Source organism: Eubalaena glacialis, chromosome X (assembly GCF_028564815.1).
Source record: "Eubalaena glacialis isolate mEubGla1 chromosome X, mEubGla1.1.hap2.+ XY, whole genome shotgun sequence".
Lineage (NCBI taxonomy): Eukaryota > Metazoa > Chordata > Mammalia > Artiodactyla > Balaenidae > Eubalaena > Eubalaena glacialis.
Genome location: NC_083736.1, coordinates 58,227,381 through 58,251,394, shown reverse-complemented (window position 1 = coordinate 58,251,394; position 24,014 = coordinate 58,227,381). Strand labels below are relative to the sequence as shown.

The 24,014-nt window shown below is 40.3% G+C and overlaps 1 protein-coding gene across 1 annotated transcript in view; it reads left to right on the top strand.

Moving 5' to 3' along the window:
- Window positions 1-24,014, top strand: part of MTMR8 (myotubularin related protein 8) — a 165,557-nt gene that overhangs the window by 63,017 nt on the left and 78,526 nt on the right. The window contains exons 5-8 of the mRNA XM_061177893.1: window positions 14,338-14,466; window positions 15,653-15,787; window positions 18,492-18,624; window positions 19,958-20,067. Of these exons, the coding sequence (XP_061033876.1) occupies window positions 14,338-14,466; window positions 15,653-15,787; window positions 18,492-18,624; window positions 19,958-20,067 (507 nt within the window). The remainder of the gene's footprint in view (window positions 1-14,337; window positions 14,467-15,652; window positions 15,788-18,491; window positions 18,625-19,957; window positions 20,068-24,014) is intronic.

Below are 24,014 nucleotides of genomic sequence, written 5' to 3'. Positions count from 1 at the left end.
GTAGCATCGTTAGGATTCTCTATGTATATTATCATGTCATCTGCAAACAGTGACAGCTTTACTTCTTCTTTTCCGATTTGGATTCCTTTTATTTCTTTTTCTTCTCTGATTGCTGTGGCTAACACTTCCAAAACTATGTTGAATAATAGTGGTGAGAGTGGGCAACCTTGTCTTGTTCCTGATCTTAGTGGAAATGGTTTCAGTGTTTCACCATTGAGGACAATGTTGGCTGTGGGTTTGTCATATATGGCCTTTATTATGTTGAGGAAAGTTCCCTCTATGCCTACATTCTGCAGGGCTTTTATCATAAATGGGTGTTGAATTTTGTCGAAAGCTTTCTCTGCATCTATTGAGATGATCATATGGTTTTTCTCCTTCAATTTGTTAATATGGTGTATCACGTTGATTGATTTGCGTATATTGAAGAATCCTTGCATTCCTGGGATAAACCCCACTTGATCATGGTGTATGATCCTTTTAATGTGCTGTTGGATTTTGTTTGCTAGTATTTTGTTGAGGATTTTTGCATCTATGTTCATCAGTGATATTGGCCTGTAGTTTTCTTTCTTTGTGACATCTTTGTCTGGTTTTGGTATCAGGGTAATGGTGGCCTCATAGAATGAGTTTGGGAGTGTTCCTCCCTCTGCAATATTTTGGAAGAGTTTGAGAAGGATAGGTGTTAGCTCTTCTCTAAATGTTTGATAGAATTCGCCTGTGAAGCCATCTGGTCCTTGGCTTTTGTGTGTTGGAAGATTTTTAATCACAGTTTCAATTTCAGTGCTTGTGATTGGTCTGTTCATATTTTCTATTTCTTCCTGGTTCACTCTCGGCATGTTGTGCATTTCTAAGAATCTGTCCATTTCTTCCAGGTTGTCCATTTTATTGGCATAGAGTTGCTTGTAGTAATCTCTCATGATCGTTTGTATTTCTGCAGTGTCAGTGGTTACTTCTCCTTTTTCATTTCTAATTCTATTGATTTGAGTCTTCTCCCTTTTTCTCCTGATGAGTCTAGCTAATGGTTTATCAATTTTGTTTATCTTCTCAAAGAACCAGCTTTTAGTTTCATTGATTTTTGCTATTGTTTCCTTCATTTCTTTTTCATTTTTTTCTGATCTGATCTTTATGATTTCTTTCCTTCTGCTAGCTTTGGGGTTTTTTTGTTCTTCTTTCTCTAATTGCTTCAGGTGCAAGGTTAGGTTGTTTATTCGAGATGTTTCCTGTTTCTTGAGGTAGGCTTGTATTGCTATAAACTTCCCTCTTAGCACTGCTTTTGCTGCGTCCCATAGGTTTTGGGTCGTCGTGTCTCCATTGTCATTTGTTTCTAGGTATTTTTTGATTTCCCCTTTGATTTCTTCAGTGATCACTTCGTTATTAAGTAGTGTATTGTGTAGCCTCCATGTGTTTGTATTTTTTACAGATCTTTTCCTGTAATTCATATCTAGTCTCATAGCGTTGTGGTCGGAAAAGATACTTGATACGATTTCAATTTTCTTAAATTTACCAAGGCTTGATTTGTGGCCCAAGATATGATCTATCCTGGAGAATGTTCCATGAGCACTTGAGAAAAATGTGTATTCTGTTGTTTTTGGGTGGAATGTCCTATAAATATCAATGAAGTCCATCTTGTTTAATGTATCATTTAAAGCTTGTGTTTCCTTATTTTTTTTCATTTTGGATGATCTGTCCATTGGTGAAAGTGGGGTGTTAAAGTCCCCTACTATGATTGTGTTGCTGTCGATTTCCCCTTTTATGGCTGTTAGTATTTGCCTTATGTATTGAGGTGCTCCTATGTTGGGTGCATAAATATTTACAATTGTTATACCTTCCTCTTGGATCGATCCCTTGATCATTATATAGTGTCCTTCTTTGTCTCTTGTAATAGTCTTTATTTTAAAGTCTATTTTGTCTGATATGAGAATTGCTACTCCAGCTTTCTTTTGATTTCCATTTGCATGGAATATCTTTTTCCATCCCCTCACTTTCAGTCTGTATGTGTCTCTAGGTCTGAAGTGGGTCTCTTGTAGACAGCATATATATGGGTCTTGTTTTTGTATCCATTCAGCCAGTCTGTGTCTTTTGGTGGGAGCATTTAATCCTTTTACATTTAAGGTAATTATCGATATGTATGTTCCTATTCCCATTTTCTTAAATGTTTTGGGTTTGTTATTGTAGGTGTTTTCCTTCTCTTGTGTTTCTTGCCTAGAGAAGTTCCTTTAGCATTTGTTGTAAAGCTGGTTTGGTGGTGCTGAACTCTCTCAGCTTTTGCTTGTCTGTAAAGGTTTTAATTTCTCCATCAAATCTGAATGAGATCCTTGCTGGGTAGATTAATCTTGGTTGTAGGTTTTTCTCCTTCATTGCTTTAAGTATATCCTGCCACTCCCTTCTGGCTTGCAGAGTTTCTGCTGAAAGGTCAGCTGTTAACCTTATGGTTATTCCCTTGTGTGTTATTTGTTGTTTTTCCCTTGCTGCTTTTAATATGTTTTCTTTATATTTAATTTTTGACAGTTTGATTAATATGTGTCTTGGCGTGTTTCTCCTTGGATTTATCCTGTATGGGAACCTCTGTGCTTCCAGGATTTGATTAACTGTTTCCTTTCCCATATTAGGGAAGTTTTCAACTATAATCTCTTCAAATATTTTCTCAGTCCCTTTCTTTTTCTCTTCTTCTTCTGGGACCCCTATAATTCGAATGTTGGTGCGTTTAATGTTGCCCCAAAGGTCTCTGAGACTGTCCTCAGTTCTTTTCATTCTTTTTTCTTTATTCTGCTCTGCAGTAATTATTTCCACCATTTTATCGTCCAGGTCACTTATCCGTTCTTCTGCCTCAGTTATTCTGCTATTGATCCCACCTACAGTATTTTCAATTTCATTTGTTGTGTTTTTCATCGTTGCTTGGTTCCTCTTTAGTTCTTCTAGGTCCTTGTTAAATGTTTCTTGCATTTTGTCTATTCTATTTCCAAGATTTTGGATCATCCTTACTATCATTATTCTGAATTCTTTTTCAGGTAAACTACCTATTTCTTCTTCATTTGTTAGGTCTGGCGTGTTTTGACCCTGCTGCTTCATCTGCTGTGTGTTTTTCTGTCATCTCATTTTGCTTATCTTAATGTGTTTGGGGGTCTCCTTTTCACAGGCTGCAGGTTCGTAGTTCCTGTTGTTTTTGGTATCTGTCCGCAGTGGCTAAGGTTGGTTCAGTGGGTTGTGTAGGCTTCCTGGTGGAGGGAATTAGTGCCTGTGTTCTGGTGGATGAGGCTGGATCTTGTCTTTCTGGTGGGCACGTCCACATATTGTGGTGTATTTTGGGGTGTCTGTGGCCTTATTATGATTTTAGGCAGCCTCTCTGCTAATGGATGGGGCTGTGTTCCTGTCTTGCTAGTTGTTTGGCATAGGGTGTCCAGCACTGTAGCTTGCTGGTCGTTGAGTGAAGCTGGGTCTTGATGTTGAGATGGAGATCTCTGAGAGATTTTCGCTGTTTGGCATTACGTGTGTCTGGGAGGTCTCTTGTGGACCAGTGCCCTGAAGTTGGCTCTCCCACCTCAGAGACACAGCCCTGATGCCTGGCTGGAGCACCAAGAGCCTTTCATCCACACGGCTCAGAGTAAAAGGGAGAAAAAATAGAAAGAAAGAAAGAAAGAGGATAAAATATAGTGAAGTAAAATAAAGCTATTATAAAGCAAAGCTGTACATACAAAATCTCACCCAGAAGCATATACATATACACTCAGAAAAAAAGGAAAAGGGAAAAAATTAATATATCCTGCTCCCAAAGTCCACCTCCTGAATTTGGGATGATTCGTTGTCTATTCAGGTATTCAACAGATGTAGGCGCAACAAGTTTTTGTGGAGTTTTAATCTGCTGCTTCTGAGGCTGCTGGGAGAGATTTCCCTTTCTCTTCTTTGTTCGCACAGCTCCTGGGGTTCAGCTTTGGATTCGGACCCGCCTCTGCGTGTAGGTCGCCTGAGGGCGTCTGTTCCCTGCCCAGACAGAACGGGGTTAAAGGAGCAGCTGCTTCGGGGGCTCTGGCTCACTCGGGCGGGGGGGAGGGAAGGACACGGATGCGGGGTGAGCCTGCGGCGGCAGAGGCCAGCGTGACGTTGCACCAGCCCGAGGCGCGCCATGTGTTCTCCCGGGGAAGTTGTCCCTGGATCACGGGAGCCTGGCCGTGGCGGGCTGCACCGGCTCCCGGGAGGGGCGGTGTGGAGAGTGACCTGTGCTCGCACACAGGCTTTTTGGTGGCGGCAGCAGCAGCCGTCGCGTCTCATGCCCATCTCTGGGGTCCGCGCTGATCGCCGCGGCTCACGCCCGTCTCTGGAGTTTGTTTAGGCGGCGCTCTGAATCCCCTCTCCTTGCGCACCAGGAAACAGAGGCAAGAAAAAGTCCCTTGCCTCTTCGGCAGCTGCAGACTTTTTCCCGGACTCCCTCCCGGCTAGCTGTGGTGCACTGACCCCTTCAGGCTGTGTTCATGCTGCCAACCCCAGTCCTCTCCCTGGGATCTGACCGAAGCCCGAGCCTCAGCTCCCAGCCCCCGCCCGCCCAGGCCGGTGAGCAGACAAGCCTCTGGGGCTGGTGATTGCTGCTCGGCACCGATCCTCTGTGTGGGAATCTCTCCGCTTTGCCCTCCGCACCCCTGTGGCTGCGCTCTCCTCCGTGGCTCCGAAGCTTCCCCCCTCTGCCACCCGCAGTCTCCGCCCGCGAAGGGGCTTCCTAGTGCGTGGAAACCTTTCCTCCTTCACGGCTCCCTCCCACTGGTGCAGGTCCCGTCCCTATTCTTTTGTCTCTGTTATTTCTTTTTTCTTTTGCCCTACCCAAGTACGTGGGGAGTTTCTTGCCTTTTGGGAGGTCTGACGTTTTCTGCCAGCGTTCAGTGGGTGTTCTGTAGGAGCAGTTCCACGTGTAGATGTATTTCTAATGTATCTGTGGGAAGGAAGGTGATCTCCGCGTCTTACTCTTCCGCCATCTTGCCCTCTGTATACCCTGTATTTAATTCTTGATAGCTTGATTAATATGTGTCTTGGCATGTTTCTCCTTGGATTTATCCTGTATAGGACTCTGCACTTCCTACACTTGATTGGCTATTTCCTTTCCCGTATTAGGGAAGTTTTCAACTAAAATCTCTTCAAATATTTTCTCAGTCTCTTTCTTTTTCTGTTTTTCTTCTGGGACCCCTATAATTCGAATGTTGGTGTGTTTAATGTTTTCCCAGAAGTCTCTGAGACTGTCATCAATTCTCTTCATTCCTTTTTCTTTATTATGCTCTGTAGTAGTTATTTCCACGTTTTTATCCTCCAGGTCACTTATCTGTTCTTCTGCCTCAGTTGTTCTCCTATTGATTCCTTCTAGAGAATTTTTTATTTCATTTATTGTGGTGTTCATCATTGTTTGCTCTTTAGTTATTCTATGTTAAACGTTTCTTGTATTTTCTCCATCCTATTTCCAAGGTTTTGTATCATCTTTACTATCATTACTCTGAATACTTTTTCAGGTAGATTGCCTATTTCCTCTTCATTTGTTTGGTCTGGTGGGTCTTTGCCTTGCTCCTTCATCTACTGCGTATTTCTCTGTCTTCTCATTTTGCTGCACTAACTGTTTTTGACGTCCTCTTTTTGCAGTCTGCAGGTTTGTAGTTCCTGTTGTTTTTGGTGTCTGCCCCCATTGGGTAATGTTGGTTCAGTGGTTTTTGTAGGCTTCCTGGTAGAGGGGATTGGTGCCTGTGTTCTGATGGATGAGGCTGGATCTTGTCTTTCTGGTGGGCAGGACAGCATCTGGTTATGTGCTTTGGCGTGTCTGTGACCTTATTATGATTTTAGGCAGCCTCTCTGCTAATGGGTGGTGTTGTGTTCCTGTCTTGCTAGTTGTTTGGCATGGGGTGTCCAGCATTGGAGCTTTCTGGTCGTTGAATGGATTTGGGTCTTAGCATTGAGACGGAGGTCTCTGGGAGAGCTCTTGCCAATTGATATTATGTGGGGCCGGGAGGTCTCTGGTGGTCCAGTGTCCTGAACTTGGCTCTCCCACCTCAGAGATTCAAGCCTGGCGTCCGGCCGGAGCACCAAGATCCTGTCAGCCACATAGCCAGGTACATGGGGAGTTTCTTGCCTTTTGGGAAGTCTGAGGTCTTTTGCCAGCCTTCAGTAGGTGTACTGTAGGAGTTGTTCCACATGTAGATGTATTTTTGATGTACTTGTGGGGAGGAAGGTGATCTCCACGTCATACTCCTCTGTCATCTTGAAGGTCCTTCTCTGGTAATTACGTTTTGAATATCCACTAGATATTGGATTGATGAGCTATCACTCAGCAGGGTGAGGTGGCTGGTTAGAGTCATAATTAACAGGAATGAGAAGAGATGAGGTGGATTCTTTCCAGTTCAAATATGTGTCTAAGTCCCCCAAATGAGGTCTGAAATAGCTCCTTTGGCACCTTTCACATGTGTAGCCTTCTGAGTTGAAAGGGAAATTACATTTATTTCTCTTTTTATGACCAGCTTATCCAAAGCCTACATCTAGGTAAGGGGATGGGTAGAGAACTTTTTCTCTTTCAAATGTTCTGCATTCTGAGACACTGGCTTTAACGATTTACGTAGAGCCATTCCTGATCTATTCCACCGTGAACTTCTTTTGCGTATTCATTTTTTAATTTGTTTGATCCATTCTTAGAGGAGGGATTAGAATTAATATGCCAGTATCAGGTCTGTGCTGCTATAATATTTTGTCACTGTCTCTTTGGAACAATATATTTTGGAAACCACTAAAAGCTGATAAATTAGAGATAGTTTATCAGTCTTATAGAGTAAGTCCTACCTAAAATGTCGATACTTCTACCCCAAGACTAGGATTTTAAAGGTCCTCAAGATGTGCATATTATGAACCTAGTAGGCATTTTAAGAAAGGGTAAATCATGTTTCCCCCTTCTTTACCTGTCTGGCTTGCATTTGAGTCTATTTGTTTTAATTTACTTGCTTATAATATACATTGTTTTCTCGGTTAGGCAAGTGTAGGAATTTCAGGGTAGATTATACATTCATTTCTACCTATAAAGTTAGTTATTGTAAAGGTACATTTTGTTCTTATATATCTCAATATCTTCCTTTCTAGAAAATAATAGCATACTTGGAAGAGATTTTTACATCAAGGATATTTTTTTTAACGTCTTTATTGGAGTATAAATGCTTTACAACGTTGTGTTACTTTCTGCTGTGTAACAGAGTGAATCAGCTATACGTATACATATATCCCTATATCCCCTCCCTCTTGCGTCTCCCTCCCACACTCCCTATCCCACCCCTCTAGGTGGTCACAAAGCACCGAGCTGATCTCCCTCTGCTATGCGTGTGCTTCCCACTGGCTATATTTCATAGTGTATATATGTCCATGCCACTCTCACTTCGTCCCAGCTTACCCTTCCCCCTCCCTGTGTCCTCAAGTCCATTCTCTATGTCTGTGTGTTTATTCCTGTCCTACCCTTAGGTTCTTCAGAACCCTTTTTTTTTCAGATTCCATAAATATGTGTTAGCATATTTGTTTTTCTCTTTCTGACTTACTTCACTCTGTATGACAGACTCTAGGTCCATCCACCTCACTACAAATAACTCAATTTCGTTTCTTTTTATAGCTGAACAATATTCTATTGTATGTGTGTGCCACATATTCTTTATCCATTCATCTGTCGATGGACACTTAAGTTGCTTCCATGTCCTGGCTATTGTAAATAGAGCTGCAATCAGCATTGTGGTACATGACTCTTTCTGAATTACGGTTTTCTCAGGGTATATGCCCAGTAGTGGGATTGCTGGGTCGTATGGTAGTTCTATTTTTAGTTCTTTAAGGAACCTCCATATTGTTCTCCATAGTGGCTCTATCAATTTACATTCTCACCAACAGTGCAAGAGGGTTCCCTTTTCTCCACACCCTCTCCAGCATTTATTGTTTGTAGATTTTTTGATGAGGGCCATTCTGATTGGTGTGAGGTGATACCTCCTTGTAGTTTTGATTTGCATTTCTCTAATGATTAGTGATGTTGAGCATTCTTTCATGTGTTTGTTGGCAATCTGTACATCTTCCTTGGAGAAATGTCTATTTAGCTCTTCTGCCCATTTTTGGATTGAGTTCTTTGTTTTATTGATATTCAGTTGCATGAGCTGCTTGTAAGCTTTGGAGATTAATCCTTTGTCATTTTCTTCATTTGCAAATATTTTCTCCCATTCTGAGGGTTGTCTTTTCGTCTTGTTTATGGTTTCCTTTGCTGTGCAAAAGCTTTGAAGTTTCATTAGGTCCCATTTGTTTATTTTTATTTTTATTTCCATTTCTCTAGGAGGTGGGTCAAAAAGGATCTTGCTGTGATTTATGTCATAGAGTGTTCTGCCTATGTTTTCCTCTAAGAGTTTTATAGTGTCTGTTCTTACATTTAGGGCTTTAATCCATTTTGAGTTTATTTTTGTGTATGATGTTAGGAAGTGTTCTAATTTCATTCTTTTACATGTAGCTGTCCAGTTTTCCCAGCACCACTTATTGAAGAGGCTGTCTTTTTTCCATTGTATATTCTTGCCTCCTTTATCAACGATAAGGTGACCATATGTAGGTGGGTTTATCTCTGCGCTTTCTATCCTGTTCCATTGTCCTATATTTCTGTTTTTGTGACAGTACTGTACTGTCTTGATTACTGTAGCTTTGTAGTATAGTCCGAAGTCAGGGAGCCTGAATCCTCCAGCTCTGTTTTTCTTTCTCAAGATTGCTTTGGCTATTTGGGGTCTTTTGTGTTTCCATACAAATTGTGCAATTTTTTGTTTATGTTTTGTGAAAAATGCCACTGGTGGTTTGATAAGGATTGCATTGAATCTGTAGATTGCTTTGGGTAGTATAGTCATTTTCACAATGTTGATTCTTCCAATCCAAGAGCATGGTATATCTCTCCATCTATTTGTATCATCTTTAGTTTCTTTTATCACTGTCTTACAGTTTTCTGCATATAGGTCTTTTGTCTCCTTAGGTAGGTTTATTCTCAGGTATTATATTCGTTTTGTTGCAGTGATAAATGGGAGTGTTTCCTTAATTTCTCTTTCAGATTTTTCATCAGTAGTGTATAGGAATGCAAGAGATTTCTTTGCCTTAATTTTGTATCCTGCTACTTTACCAAATTCATTGATTAGCTCTAGTAGTTTTTTGTAGCATCTTTAGGATTCTCTATATATAGTGTCATGTCATCTGCTAACAGTGAAAGTTTTACTTCTTTTCTGATTTGGATTCCTTTTATTTCTTTTCTTCTCTCGTTTCTGTCACTAAAACTTCCAAAACTATGTTGAATAATAGTGTTGAGAGTGAACAACCTTGTCTTGTTCCTCATCTTAGAGGAAATGGTTTCATTTTTTCACCATTGAGAACTATGTTGGCTGTGAGTTTTTCATATATGGCCTTTTTTATGTTGAGATACGTTCCGTGTATGCCTACTTTCTGGAGGGTTTTTATAATAAATGGGTGTTGAATTTTGTCAGAAGCTTTTTCTGCATCTATTGAGATTATCATATGGTTCTTATCCTTCAGTTTGTTAATATGGTGTATCGCATTGATTGATTTGCATATATTGAAGAATCCTTGCATTCCTGGGATAAACTCCACTTGATCACGGTGTATGATCCTTTTAATGTGCTGTTGGATTCTGTTTGCTAGTATTTTGTTGAGGATTTTTGCATCTATATTCATCAGCGATACTGGCCTGTAGTTTTCTTTTTTTGTACCATCTTTGTCTGGTTTTGTTATCAGGGTGATGGTGGCCTCGTAGAATGAGTTTGGGAGTGTTCCTCCCTCTGCTATATTTTGAAAGAGTTTGAGAAGGATAGGTGTTGGCTCTTCTCTGAATGTTTGCTAGAATTCGCCTGTGAAGCCATCAGGTTGTGGGCTTTTGTTTGTTCGAAGATTCTTAATCACAGTTTCAATTTCAGTGCTTGTGACTGGTCTGTTTATATTTTCTATTTCTTCCTGGTTCAGTCTCAGAAGGTTGTGCTTTTCTAAGAATTTGTCCATTTCTTCCAGGCTGTCCATTTTATTGGCAGAGTTTCTTGTAGTAATCTCTCATGATCCTTTGTATTTCTGCAGTGTCAGTTGTTACTTCTCCTTCTTCATTTGTAATTCTGTTGATTTGAGTCTTCTCCCTTTTTTTCTTGATGAGTCTGGCTAATGGTTATCAATTTTGTTTATCTTCTCAAAGAACCAGCTTTTAGTTTTATTGATCTTTGCTATTGTTTCCTTCATTTCTTTTTCATTTATTTCTGATCTGATTTTTATGGTTTCTTTCCTTCTGGTAACTTTGGGTTTTTTTGGTTCTTCTTTTTATAATTGCTTTAGGTGTAAGGTTAGGCTGTTCATTTGAGATGTTTCTTGTTTCTTGAGGTAGGATTCTATTGCTATAATCTTCCCTCTTGGAACTGCTTTTGCTGCATCCCATAGGTTTTGGTTCTTTGTGTTTTCATTGTCATTTGTTTCTAGGTATTTTTTGATTTCCTCTTTGATTTCTTTAGTGATCTCTTTGTTATTTAGTAGCATACTGTTTATCCTCCATGTGTTTGTGTTTTTTATGGTTTTCTTCCTGTAATTGATATCTAGTTTCATAGCGTTGTGGTCAGGAAAGATACTTGATACAATTTCAATTTTCTTAAATTTACCAAGGCTTGATTTGTGACCCATGATATGATCTATCCTGGAGAATGTTCCATGAGCACTTGAGAAGAAAGTGTATTCTGTTGTTTTTGTATGGAATGTCCTATAAGTTTCAATTAAGTCCATCTTTTTTAATGTGTCATTTCAAGCTTGTGTTTTCTTATTTATTTTCATTTTGGATGGTCTGTCCATTGGTGAAAATGGGGTGTTAAAGTCCCCTACTATTATTGTGTAACTATTAATTTCCCCTTTTATGTCTGTTAGCATTTGCCCTGTGTATTGATGTACTCCTACGTTGGGTGCATAAATATTTACAATTGTTATATCTTCTTCTTGGATTGATTCCTTGATCATTATGTGGTGTCCTTCTTGTCTGTTGTAATAGTGTTTATTTTAAAGTCTATTTTGTGTGATACGAGAATTGCTACTCTAGCTTTCTTTTATTTCCATTTGCATGGAATATCTTTTTCCATCCCCTCACTTTCAGTCTGTATGTATCCCTAGATCTGAGGTGTGTCTCTTCTAGACAGTATATATACGGGTCCTGTTTTTGTATCCATTCCGCCAATCTGTGTATTTGGTTGGAGTATTGAATCCATTTACATTTAAAGTAATGATCAATGTGTATGCTCCTATTACCATTTTCTTAATTGCTTTGGATTTGTTACTGTAGGTCTTTTCCTTCCCTTGTCTTTCCTGTGTAGAGAAGTTCCTTTAGCATTTGTTTTGAAGCTGGTTGGGTGGTGCTGAATTCTCTTTGCATTTGCTTGTGTGTAAAGATTTTAATTTTTCTGTTGAATCTGAATGAGATCGTTGCTCGTTAAGAGTAATCTTGGTTGTAGGTTTTTCCGTTTTATCACTTTAAATGTGTCCTGCCACTCCCTTCTTGCTTACAGAGTTTCTGCTAAATATCAGCTGTTAACCTTATGGGGATTCCCTTGTATATTATTTGTTGCTTTTCCCTTGCTGCTTTTAATATTTTTCTTTGTATTTAATTTTTGATAGTTTGATTAATATGTGTCTTGGCGTGTTTCTCCTTGGATTTATCCTGTATGGGACTCTGTGCTTTCTGGACTTGATTGACTATTTCCATTCCCATATTAGGGAAATTTTCAACAATAATTACTTCAAATATTTTGTCAGTCTCTTTCTTTTTCTCTTCTTCTTTTGGAACCCCTGTAATTCAAATGTTGGTGTGTTTAATGTTGTCCCAGAAGCCTCTGAGACTGTCGTGAATTCTTTTTATTCTTTTTTCTTTATTCTTCTCTGTGGTAGTTATTTCCACTATTTCATCTTCCAGGTCACTTATCCGTTCTTCTGCTTCAGTTAATTTGCTGTTGATTCCTCGTATAGAATTTTTTATTTCATTTATTGTGTGGTTCCTCATTGTTTGCTCTTTAGTTCTTCTAGGTTAAATGTTTCTTTTATTTTCTCCATTCTATTTCAAAGATTTTGGATCATTTTTACTATCATTGCTCTGAATACTTTTTCAGGTAGACTGCCTATTTCCTCTTCATTTGTTTGGTCTAGTAGGTTTTTACCTTGCTCGTTCATCTACTGCATATTTCTCTGTCTTCTCATTTTGTTTAACTTACTGTGTTTGGGGTCTCCTCTTCGCAGGCTGCAGGTTCGTAGTTCCTTTTGCTTTTGGTGTCCTCCCCCAGTGGATAAGGTTGGTTCAGTTCATTGTGTAGGCTTCCTGGTGGAGTGTACTGGTGCCTGTGTTCTGATGGATGAGGCTGGATCTTGTCTTTCTGGTGGGCAGGACCACATCTGGTGGTGTGTTTTGGGGTGTTTGTGACCTTATCATGATTTTAGGCAGCCTCTCTGCTAATGGATCGGGTTGTGTTCCTGTCTTGCTGTTGTTTGTCCTGGGGTGTCCATCACTGGACCTTGCTGGTTGTTGAATGGAGCTGGGTCTTAGCGTTGAGTTGGAAATCTCTGGGAGAGCTCTCGCCGATTGATACTACGTGGGGCCGGGAGGTCTCTGGTGGTCCAATGTCCTGAACTCGGCTCTCCCACTTCAGAGACTCAGGCCTGACACCCGGCTGGAGCATCAAGACCCAGTCAGCCACACGTCTCAGAAGAAAAGAGAGAAAAAAAAGAGAAAGAAAAAATAAAAAAATAAAATAAAAAGTTATTAAAATAAAAAATGAAAAAATATTAAAATTAAAAATATTTAAAAAGTAATTAAAGAAAAAAGAAGAGAGCAACGAAACCAATAAACAAAGCCACCAATTATAACAAGTGCTGAAAACTATACTAAGATAAACATAAAATCAGAAACTAGTCAGTCACATACAGCAAAAACCCCAAGTCTACAGTTGCTCCCAAAGTCCAGTACCTCAATTTTGGGATGGTTCGTTGTCTATTCACGTTTTCCAGATATGCAGGGTACATCAAGTTGATTGTTGCTATTTAATCTGCTGCTCCTGAAGCTGCCCAGAGAAATTTCCCTTTCTCTTCTTTGTTCGCACATCTCCTGGGGTTCAGCTTTGGATTTGGCCCCGCCTCTGCATGTAGGTCCCCCTCTGGCATCTGGTCTTTGCCCAGACAGGAGGGGGTTCAAGGTGCGGTTGATTAGGGAGCCTTGGGTCACTCAGTCCGCGGGGAGGGAGGGGTACGGAATGTGGGGTGAGCCTGCAGCGGCAGAGGCCAAGGTGACGTCACAACAGCCTGAGGCGTGCCATGTGTTCTCCCGGGGAAGTTGTCCCTGGATCACGGGACCCTGGCAGTGGCGTGTTGCCCAGGCTTCTGGGAGGGGAGGTGTGGATAGTGACCTGTGCTTGCACACAGGCTTCTTGGTGGCGGCAGCAGCAGCCTTAGCGTTTCATGCCCGTCTCTGTTGTCCACGCTGATAGCTGCAGTTGCGCCCATCTCTGGAACTCATTTATGCGATGCTCCGAATCCCCTCTCCTTGCGCACCCTGAAACAATGGTCTCTTGCCTGTTAGGCAGTTCCATACTCTCTCCCAGACTCCCTGCCAGCTAGCTGTGTCGCACTAGCCCCCTTCAGGCTGTGTTCACGCAGCCAACCCCTGTCCTCTCCCTGCAATCTGAACTCCAAAGCCCAAGCCTCAGCTCCCAGTCCCCACCCGCCCCAATAGGTGAGCAGACAAGCCTCTCAGGCTGGTGAGTGCTGGTCGGCACTGATCCTCTGTGCGGGAATCTCTCTGCTTTGCTCTCTGCACCCCTATTGCTGCATTCTCCTCTGTGGCACCGAAGCTTCCCCCCCACCACCCTCGTCTCTGCCAGTGAAGGGGCTTCCCAGTGTGTGGAAACTTTTCCTCCTTCACAGCTCCCTCCCAGAGGTGCAGGTCCTGTCCCTTTTCTTTTGTCTCTTTTTTCTTTTTTCTTTTGCCTTACCCTGGTAAGTGGGGAGTTTCTTGCCTTTTGGGAAGTCTGAGGTCTTCTGCCAGCGTTCAGTAGATGTTCTGTAGGAGTTTTTCCACATGTAGATGTATTTTTCATGTATTTGTAGGGAGGATGGTGATCTCCACGTCTTACTTCTCTGCCATCTTGAATGTCCTCCCATCAAGGATAAGTTTGTTCTTATTTCTGAGGAATGGATGATTCTAGATGATAAATAACAGACAGCTAATTCTTGAGTGATTGCTATTCTAACCTGTTGCTAGCAGGTAAAAATATGTAAAAAAAAATTGAGTTTAAAAAAATTGAGTTTATTTTGTTTTAGATATGCAGTACCTACCCTCCTGAAATAGTGGTTCCTAAATCTGTTACATTGGGAACGGTGGTTGGAAGTTCGAAGTTCAGAAGTAAAGAACGTGTGCCTGTGCTCTCCTACCTCTACAAAGAGAACAATGTGAGTTGAGCAAACTTCTCTCATGAGAACTTAACTTGGTGCTGGAAGACCTGGGTTTAAGTCACACCATTGCCACTTACTAGCTATGTGACCTCAAGCAAGTTACTTCTCTGAACTTTAGTACTTCTGAGAGTTTTTAAGTGTGTAATATGAGAGAAAAATATATGTGTACTTTGTAAATTGTAAAGTGTTGTGCAGATGTTAAGTGGCATTTGTAGTGTGTTCATTTATTTCTTTTCTTCTCTGTGGGCTCCTGCTTGATGGCAAGTTGTTGAATAAAAGGGAACAGCTGTATGAAAGGATATTTGGGGACTGTGGCCTCCCACTAGAACACAGATGTCCTTGATTCTTTCTCACTATTTTTCATACAATTTAAGGTAGTAGGGGGAAATTTCACTTGAATCCTCTGTTTGAGTCCCCTTCCATAGGAAGGGATAATAGTTCTTGCCTCTTGTGGTCTCTCTGAGCTCTGGAATTACACAAACAGTCAAGTTCTCAGGTAGGCAACTATCAAGTGCTAAAAAGTACAGTAATACAAGTGGGTGTCTTTGTGTCAAACTATTGAAGTAAGCAGACTCCATAAAAAACACCAAAGTGTAATGCAGTTCACTAACAAATTATTACCAGATGTATCTGCTAAATAGCTATGTTGTTTTCCTATTGAAATGGCTTGAAACAAACCAGCCCTCTGATTTGGCATTAACTCCTGAAATGAGTGAACCCTGTTCTCTTAAGAGACTCTAGGTCTTTGAATTCTGCTGTCACTGTGAGCCTCTGGTTTATATGGGTGATATTACTGGGACTATAAAAGCAAGAAAGTTTCAGGTAAATACTAGCCTAATACATATCGAAAATAGATAGAATTTTATTAAGGAAACACTCAGGGTGTGATTTTCTTGTAGTCTGGATTTGCCGAGACTGGGTTGGGAATCATAGCCATGTAGAAGAAAAAAAGACTATCTGAGCAACAGTTTGTGGTAATACAGCCCACATGCTGGAGCGGGGAGGGAGGCAGGAGGCTGAGCCCAATGTCATTGGAATGCCTGGGCTTCAGAGCTACATTTCTTTTTACTTCACTATCCCGAGTTGTCTCATCCTCTTCTTCTACTCACTGAACATGGGATCAAGGAGGATTTTTGACCACCTGTACATTTGACCACTCAACTGATACATTTTTTCCTTACAGGCTGCCATTTGCCGCTGTAGCCAGCCTCTGTCTGGATTTTATACTCGTTGCATAGATGATGAGCTCCTGCTAGAGGCTATTAGCCAGACGAACCCAGGGAGCCAGTTTATGTATGTTGTAGACACAAGACCAAAGGTATCTATGTATCAATGACCTCTCTAATACTCCTACTTTACTCATGTTATAATCGCCTTCCCCACATGTTGAGCTTTGCAGTGTTAATGGGAAAGTTAGGTTTGTGTATATGGGCTTATTATGTCATAACTGTGTAAAATCATTTGAGTAAGCCATTTGGAACTCCTTTTATCATAGCTGTCACTGTCAAGCAAGACTATGAGAAGGTACTTTGAACAACTTAGTCTTGCCACTGCCTGTGAATGTCACAGAGAGGAGGGTCCTCAGATCAACCTAAACTCTCTGCATTAATTCCTTGACCCTCAACATTTTGTCTAGCTTTAATAAGGGATCGTAGAGGAATTAATTGTGCCCCACAAGGCAAGTAAAGGACAGATTTCCTTTTCTTAAAGGCTGTTCTTTTTACAAACAGCCCCAGAAAGAAATAATTTTGCTTATACTTTGATATGTTGACTGTGGATGATTAGGAGGTTTCATTGCTAACTAGGGATTGCTAAGTCAGTGATTTATATTCTAAGCCTAAGCCAGGTGGTTGTGACTTCAGAGTTAAGCAATTGGTTGTGCTTGAAACCAGATAGTGGTCTTAGACAGATGTCTGCCTATTTTGGGGATCTCTCACTGACTATTCTGCAGGGCTACCTAGAACTGACTGGGCTCAATAGAGAAAATAATTTCCCTTTCTGCTCAGGTACCATCCTTCAGTTTCTCAGAACTTTGCTGTCTTGCTTCAACTATAACTGCATTTGACATTCTGGGATTAGAAGGAGTTTAATCAAATCTGTGTCTTCCATCGGTATTAGTCTTAAAATGGTAAAGAGAAGTACCAAGCTTTTGAAAAACTAAAGGATTCATGCCCTTTGTCCAAATGAAAGACCAAAAAGTCCTTTTTGATAGGTCCCTTTTTCCTCTCTCAGAGAGCCTAGAAATATCTAGCAACACTCCTCTTCTGGATGGCTAGATATATACTTTTAGTAGAAACTGTATTGTAGTGACGAAGTTACATTCTTAGGAGTCAGTCAAATCTGGGGTCAGATCCTGCCTTCAGTTTTTATCCATATGATCCTGGTTGAAATTGGTTCACCTCTCTGAACTTGTTTCCTTATGGGAATAATAATTGTACCTATCTTTAGGAGCTGTCATGAGGATTAAATGAGATAATATAAGTGAAGGATCTAGCACAGTGTCTGGCACATACATACTAGGGGCTCAGTAAATATTATATGTTCTTTCCTACTTGAACATTAGGCTGCTAATATGTAGCAGTTTCTCAGATATGCCAGTCCTATTCCCAAAGAGTGTATACTGGTATGATGTAGCTAGCTATCTGTAGTAGCTGGCCTTTCTACTGCTGCCCAGACCTGGGTAGGGACTGCTGTAATTATTGTTTCATTTGCTGGAGCATCCATCAGTCATAACAAACTTTTTTGTTACAAGTGGCTGTTGCTTACACCTCCTCAGGTGTCCCATTGATTTGTCATTAATTTAATGAAAGCTCAGTGACATTCTTTGTGTGATAAGAGATCAAAATTACCATCATGTTTCTCCCTTTAACAAATATCCTGCATTCTAAATAGAATATGTTGACATGTAGATTTTTCTTCCCTGCATGTGTTAATGTGAATAGTTTGTGCTTTTGAGGTTTTTAATGGCATTCTTTTTTATTAATACAAAAACTACACCCTATCCATATACATTCTCCTCCTACCTTCTGAAATGCACAACAATGGGAGATTAGAAAATAGGCCCAGACAACAGAAAAACATTTAATTAGTAACACTGTATTGGGTCTTCGTCGCTGCACATGGGCTTTCTCTAGTTGCAGCAAGCGGGAGCTACTCTTCGTTGCTGTGCGCGGGCTTCTCATTGCGGTGGCTTCTCTTGTTGCGGAGCACGGGCTCTAGGCACGCAGGCTTCAGTAGCTGCAGCACGCCGGCTCAGTAGTTGTGGCGCATGGTCTTAGTTGCTCCGTGGCATGTGGGATCTTCCCAGACCAGGGATCGAACCCGTGTCCCCTGCATTGGCAGGTGGATTCTCAACCCACTGTGCCACCAGGGAAGCCCCTTTCCAGTTTTTGGATTAATATCTCCTCTCTGCAAGTCTCATTTACTCACTACCCCACCCAACATTCTTCATATGACCTAGAAGTATTCTGATTACCACAAGCTGAATATAGTGTTAAAACAGCTCTTGGTATCTCCATTTCAATTTTATCAGTGAATGAAAGTCATTTATCTTATGCAGTCATGTTTTAGACATTTTTCTAGAGTAGCTATTTATAATTAATTGGCCCTGAAGTTCTTAGACTTCTTTCTAGAGCTTCTCAGTTATAAGGATTTTTGAACTTTCACATGTTTCTCAGTATAAAACCCATTTGTTTGTGATAGGAAGCTCAAAATTATTATTTTAGTTCTTCAGATCAGATATCCTCATAGCTGCCATATCCTTCAATCAATCTCTTAAGCAGGGTTTTAGTAATAAAATAAAAACACTAAATCTCCTTCTCTTTCCCTATACTACTCTGTTACTTAAGATACCTGATCTAAATGCCAGTGAGATTCTCTTCATTCCAGAATGTGCATTATGTGATCTAACTTCTTTTTAAATGGGTAAGATTTAAAACTGTTTAGAATGAAGCATTGAGATTGATGAACCATGTTCTTTTATCATCTGCCCTATCTGTTCTGTTATGTCCTCTATATTGCAGTTAAATGCCATGGCCAACCGAGCAGCTGGGAAGGGGTATGAAAAAGAAGACAACTATTCCAACATTCGCTTCAGGTTCATGGGCATTGAGAACATCCATGTGATGCGGAGCAGCCTGCAGAAACTCTTGGAAGGTACAGGGATTTCACCTGGGCTTGGCCAGAGGTTATATAGCTTGCATAATTATGTAAGCAAAAAGTATGCCTGATTTTGTGGTGAAACATAAAAGCAACCAGGTGAGCAGAATCAACAGGTGATAAGATTTTTGACTATAGTATAAATCCAGTTTGCATAGATAGTACTGAATTATAGCAGTGTTGGTCTGACAGAGGAACTACAATGTTTAGTTTTCATAACTCTGTGGAGTTCATCTGGGTTTAGTGGCTATGGAAATAATTTCTCTCTATAGAATTACAGAGGAGACTGCTGTATAGGGGTGGGTAGGTCAACATAAATATAAATGAATTGGGATTTATTTCATCTTCCTCATTTAATCTGCTGTAAGGAGTCAGTCCAATTTCATCACTGTGCTGATGAAGGGGGCGAATTTAGACTTCAAAGGAATAAAGCTGCTATCAGACAATTTGGGTCATCTGTCATCACCGCAATGTAATTGGGATCCGAATGGGGGCAAGGTGAGATCAGGGCTTTACAGGACTCTTGAGTCTAGAACATTTCTCCCAAAGCCACTACCCAGGATTCCATGATGTGGTATGTCATCTCAGGCACACATAGGGAAAACCTGCCCTCATTAAGTGAACTCCGTGTTCTTCCTCTCTTTTCTTCAATTGTTCACTTATGCTGTCTGCCAGGACCTCTCCCTTACACAACCCTTATCAGATCCTGTCTTCTCAGTCTGCAGCCCTTTTAGGATATTAATGTTCCTCTTCCTTGGGTCTCTTCCTCCTTTCTTTTTTGTCCCAGAATATTCTATAGTAGGAGTGTAAGAGGACTTCTTGCAGATTTTTTGAGGCAAAAGATTGCCCTCTGCTGGATAACCAGTGCAAAATGCATGAAAATTAACTGATGTTTTTTTCAACCTGTTGAGACAGCACAAGGCTGCAAGGGAGTAGGTGGGGATGTGGAAGCAGAGACAGATGTTAAGGGTCTACAAAGTTAGGCTGAGTAGGAGGAGTTAAGATGGGAATCAAATGTGTTTTCTAATCAGAGGAGATGTGAGTATTTTCCTGTGGATGCTGACTCAGTCTTCTGGCTGTGTTCTTCAGAGATCTCTGTGGGCTTGGGGTGGGTTCTACAAGTCAAGAAAGCAGAGACCCGAGCTAGGAGATATGGTAGGCTCTAGCCCTAGTCCTGTCCCTGATTCACTGTGCGGTTTCCAACTAATCATTTAACCTTTCTGTGCCTCAGCTTCCTCATTTACAAAATGGGGATCCACTTTGTCCCCTTTCTTGGTGAATAAACTGAGGTAATTGTGAATTTCAATCTCTGCTTCCTTTTCTACCTTAGTTTGTGAATTGAAAACTCCAACAATGAGTGAATTTCTTAGCGGCCTGGAGAGCTCAGGGTGGTTGAGACACATTAAAGCTATTATGGATGCTGGAATTTTCATTGCAAAGGTAATAATCAGGACTTTTAAGAACTTGTACTGACTTAATTATGGGATCTCTTGAGGTAGCAGTGTATTCATGGTGGAAAGAATATTGAAAAAAAACCTGGTTTCTAGATTCAGGTCTGCCACTAATTTACTGCGTGCCCTTGGAAAATCTCTTCCCTTCTCTGGGCCTCAGTTTCTCTGTCTGTAAAACAAGGTGGTTCTACTAGAATCTAATGGTATAAGTTTTGGGGGGCCCACTGAACTCTTTGAGAATATGATTGACCCTCTGCCCCTAGAAAAATGTACATATGGCTATACATACAGAAAATAGACCTTAATTTCACGGGGTACACAGACCCCAGATCTCAAGTTAAAAACTCTTAGATAATCTCTCATGGTCCTTCCAGCTCAAATATTCTCATGGTCTTTCCAGCTCAAATACTCTGATGTATTTTTGTGTTGATTCTGAGGTATCAAGTGGAAGTAAGACTGGGTGTAAAATAAATGCAGAGCTTGTGTTTCTATGGGTTTTCAGAGCTCTGAGTATAAAGCAGACGATTTTCTGACTTCTTTGTATAGGTCTGCCTCTGAATGCAGTCTAAGTAGGCTTCACCACTCATTTATGCTGACTCACTTATTTTCTGACCTTCAGAACCCTGGCTTCTGTATCATTTGTTAGGTGATGTTTAAAAAAAAACAGAAGAAGAAATTTGGAGTGTACATTTTCTCATTTTGAAGTTTTGTTTATACATTCCTACATGAGAACTTGCTCTTTTCACCACACCCCTATTATTTGGTAGAAGTAAAGAAAAGGAGAGAATCACTCTTCACCTCTCTGCTGTCATTGTTTCAGTTGAAGATAATGAGATTTATAGCTTCTGGCTTAAAAGGTTTTTAGAGAGCGTGTGTAATTAACTGTCTTAAATATCCAGCCCTATTGTTTTCCAATTTCCTAGTCCCGTTGCCTACATTTTTCACTGTAATTTATTATTAGTGCTTACTGTGTGACCCTCTTGGTCATTTCAAGCCCACTGTTCTAGCCATTCTTTATACTGTTCCTTTTTCGCATGCCCTATACCCATACATTTGTATTTCCTTTCTGAAACTGACTTCATTAGACCAAAGAGAGTGAGAATGGAGAAGAGGGATAGATTTGATAGACCGTACAACCTCATAAATATTGGTTGAATTAAAATGAGTGGATGAAAAAGATAGGCTTGTGATTGCACGATTATCCTGTGCTTCCCATCTCCATCAGTACCTATCCAGTATCCCAAGCTTGAAAACTCTGTCAGCCTTGAATTCTCTCTCTTCCCCTCCATCTGGCAATTGCCTCATCCTGTCAGTTCTCCTCAAAAGCGTTTCTCAAATATCCATTCTTCCCCACCTCTGCCTTAAGTACTATAATAACTTCCTGACTGGTTTACTTGTCTCTAGTAGTTGCGCCCCCCAGTATGGCCACCAGATTGCTTCTAAAGCCATATTTCTTGAGCACATATGATAATGTCACTTTAAACTCAAAATCCTCCATTGGTTCCCCATTGCCCGTAAGACCCTGGTAATTAGTGAGATTCTTGTTGCTCTCAAAAACACTATAGTATCCCTCCCTCTCTTGCTTTGTCTCTCATTATCTTTATTTTATTTATTTATTTCTCATTACAAAAGTTATACATGTACGTTATCTAAGAAGTAAACATTTCAGAAATATATAATATAAAATGTAAATATTCCCTGTAGTTTGCCCCACAACACACACTATTAATAGTTTAATGTATGCTGCTAGATCAGCACTATTTGAACTTTCTGTGATGATGGAAATGTTCTGGATCTGTACTAATACAATAGCCACTAGCCACATGTGGCAGTTGTGCATTTGAAATGTGGCTAGTGAGAGTGAGGAACTGAATTTTTAATTTTATTTAGTTTTGATCAATTTAAATTTAAATAGCCACTTGTGGCTAGTGACTACCATATTGGACAGTACAGGTCTAGAATTTTTCAACATATATATAATTACATATATTATTACTAATTTGTAAAAATGAGATTATGTTGTGCATATTTTTCTGCAACTAACTTTTTATACTTAATGTATGATGAACATTTTCCAGGTCAGTTCAGTCAGTGTGACCTCATTCTTTTCAGTGACTGTATAATATTCCATTAAGTGAATTTATCATGGTCCCTGTTCATGGGCAATTCAGTTATTCACATTTTTCACAAATGCAGACATTGTTGCATCAAATATCCTTGAACATATATCTTTATATGTGTGGGCATTCTTAAAAGTGGATTTTCAGTTGAAGAGTATGAATATTTCAGACTTTACTAGATGTGGCCAAATTGCCCTTCAAATAGGATGCACCAGTTTCCATTCCCACCAACAATGCCTCTTTCTCCACATAGCCAGCAATGGTTATCATCCATCTTTTTAATCTTTGCCAATTTGATAGGTTATGCATTTTATGTCATGTTTTAATTTGCATTTCTTTAATCATTAGTGAAATTGAGCATCTTTTCCTGTCCACCAGTGACTTTTCACTCCATTTGGAGTCCTAAGGAAAGAGTATACTCGCTACTATTAGGCCTCTGATACTATCTGAGGTATCTGGTTAACTGAAGAGTTTAAAAGGTTGAGAAACTTTTTTCCAGATCTCTCTAACTCTTGTCTTACTCGCAACCTAACTATCCTTCTAGGAATATCATTTCTCTTTTACCTTCTACTACAAAGGTTACTCATTTTCCCACACCCCATGAACCGCACGGTCCATGACAGGTTCAGTGTTCCCCTTGCTCCTTACAAAACTCCTTCCTCCTTTTAGGTCTATTGCAGTTAGCTATACCACTCTATACCTCTCCTAGTGACTCTTCTTTCTCCATTAAGGACTTTGGAAACCGCTTTAGGTAGGTGGTTTCCTCTCCATCCTGATTCTTCCTCTCAATCCCAGGAGATTTGAATGTCCATGTACAACCTATAAAACACTCTGCACTGATAGTTCTTTGAGCTTTTGTACTCCAGTTCTTACACTCTTACTCCAGCTAACCTGGTTCTTCTATCCCATGGAGACCTCTACACTTTTAACTCCACTTTTTCCACCTTTTCCTACTTTCTTCCCTATCGAGCCAAAACCTAGTGGTGTAGCACCTCATCTATTCCACCTTGCCTCTTTATCCTTCCACTCTACCTGCCCTGTTAATCCCATTCATTCTCTACTTTCTCTGCTCTTATGCCCTGAAAACTAAACATTGCCACAAAGAAATAAATCCCATAGTCATGTTACTTGGTATAATTACAGATTTATGGTCTATAATATTGACTGTAGTCCTATAGTCTTAGGACCACTTAACAGTCATTTTATGTGTCCCTGGTTGGTTCCCAGCCCTGTTCCACCAAGCAGATATTCCTAATTTGTATTTTACTTTCAAGCTGGCTACACCACTGTTACTCCCCTTTCTGTAAGCACATATTCAGACATGTCTTCTTCTTTATAGAAAAATAAAGGTAATCTCTCATCTTCCCACTACTATTCTTACCAACTTTTTTTTGCTCCTTTCTTGCTATCTCAGAGGAAATGGTGCCTCATCTTCTGTGTAAGACTGATCCCTTTACCTGTATTCTTAATCCCATCCCCTCCTTCTTCAAGGAGCCTCTTTCCCCTACATTTTCAAACATTTCCTTTCACTGGCTTCATCCCTCAGAAATATGCTCAATACTTTCTTATTCCTAAGAAAAAGAACTTTTCTTATTCTCTTCTAGTTACTGTTCTCTTTCCTCTTGCTTAGAGCTTTCTTGAAAGTAATTGGCCTTCCCTATTCGTACTTCCTCACCTCCCTTCACTCTTCAGTTCACTGTGATCCAGTTTACATACCATTACTACTGTTCTTGCTGAGGTCACTAATGACCCCTAACTTGTCAATCTCAGGGTCACTCTTTAATCTTTATTCTATTTTGACCACTCTGCTGCATTT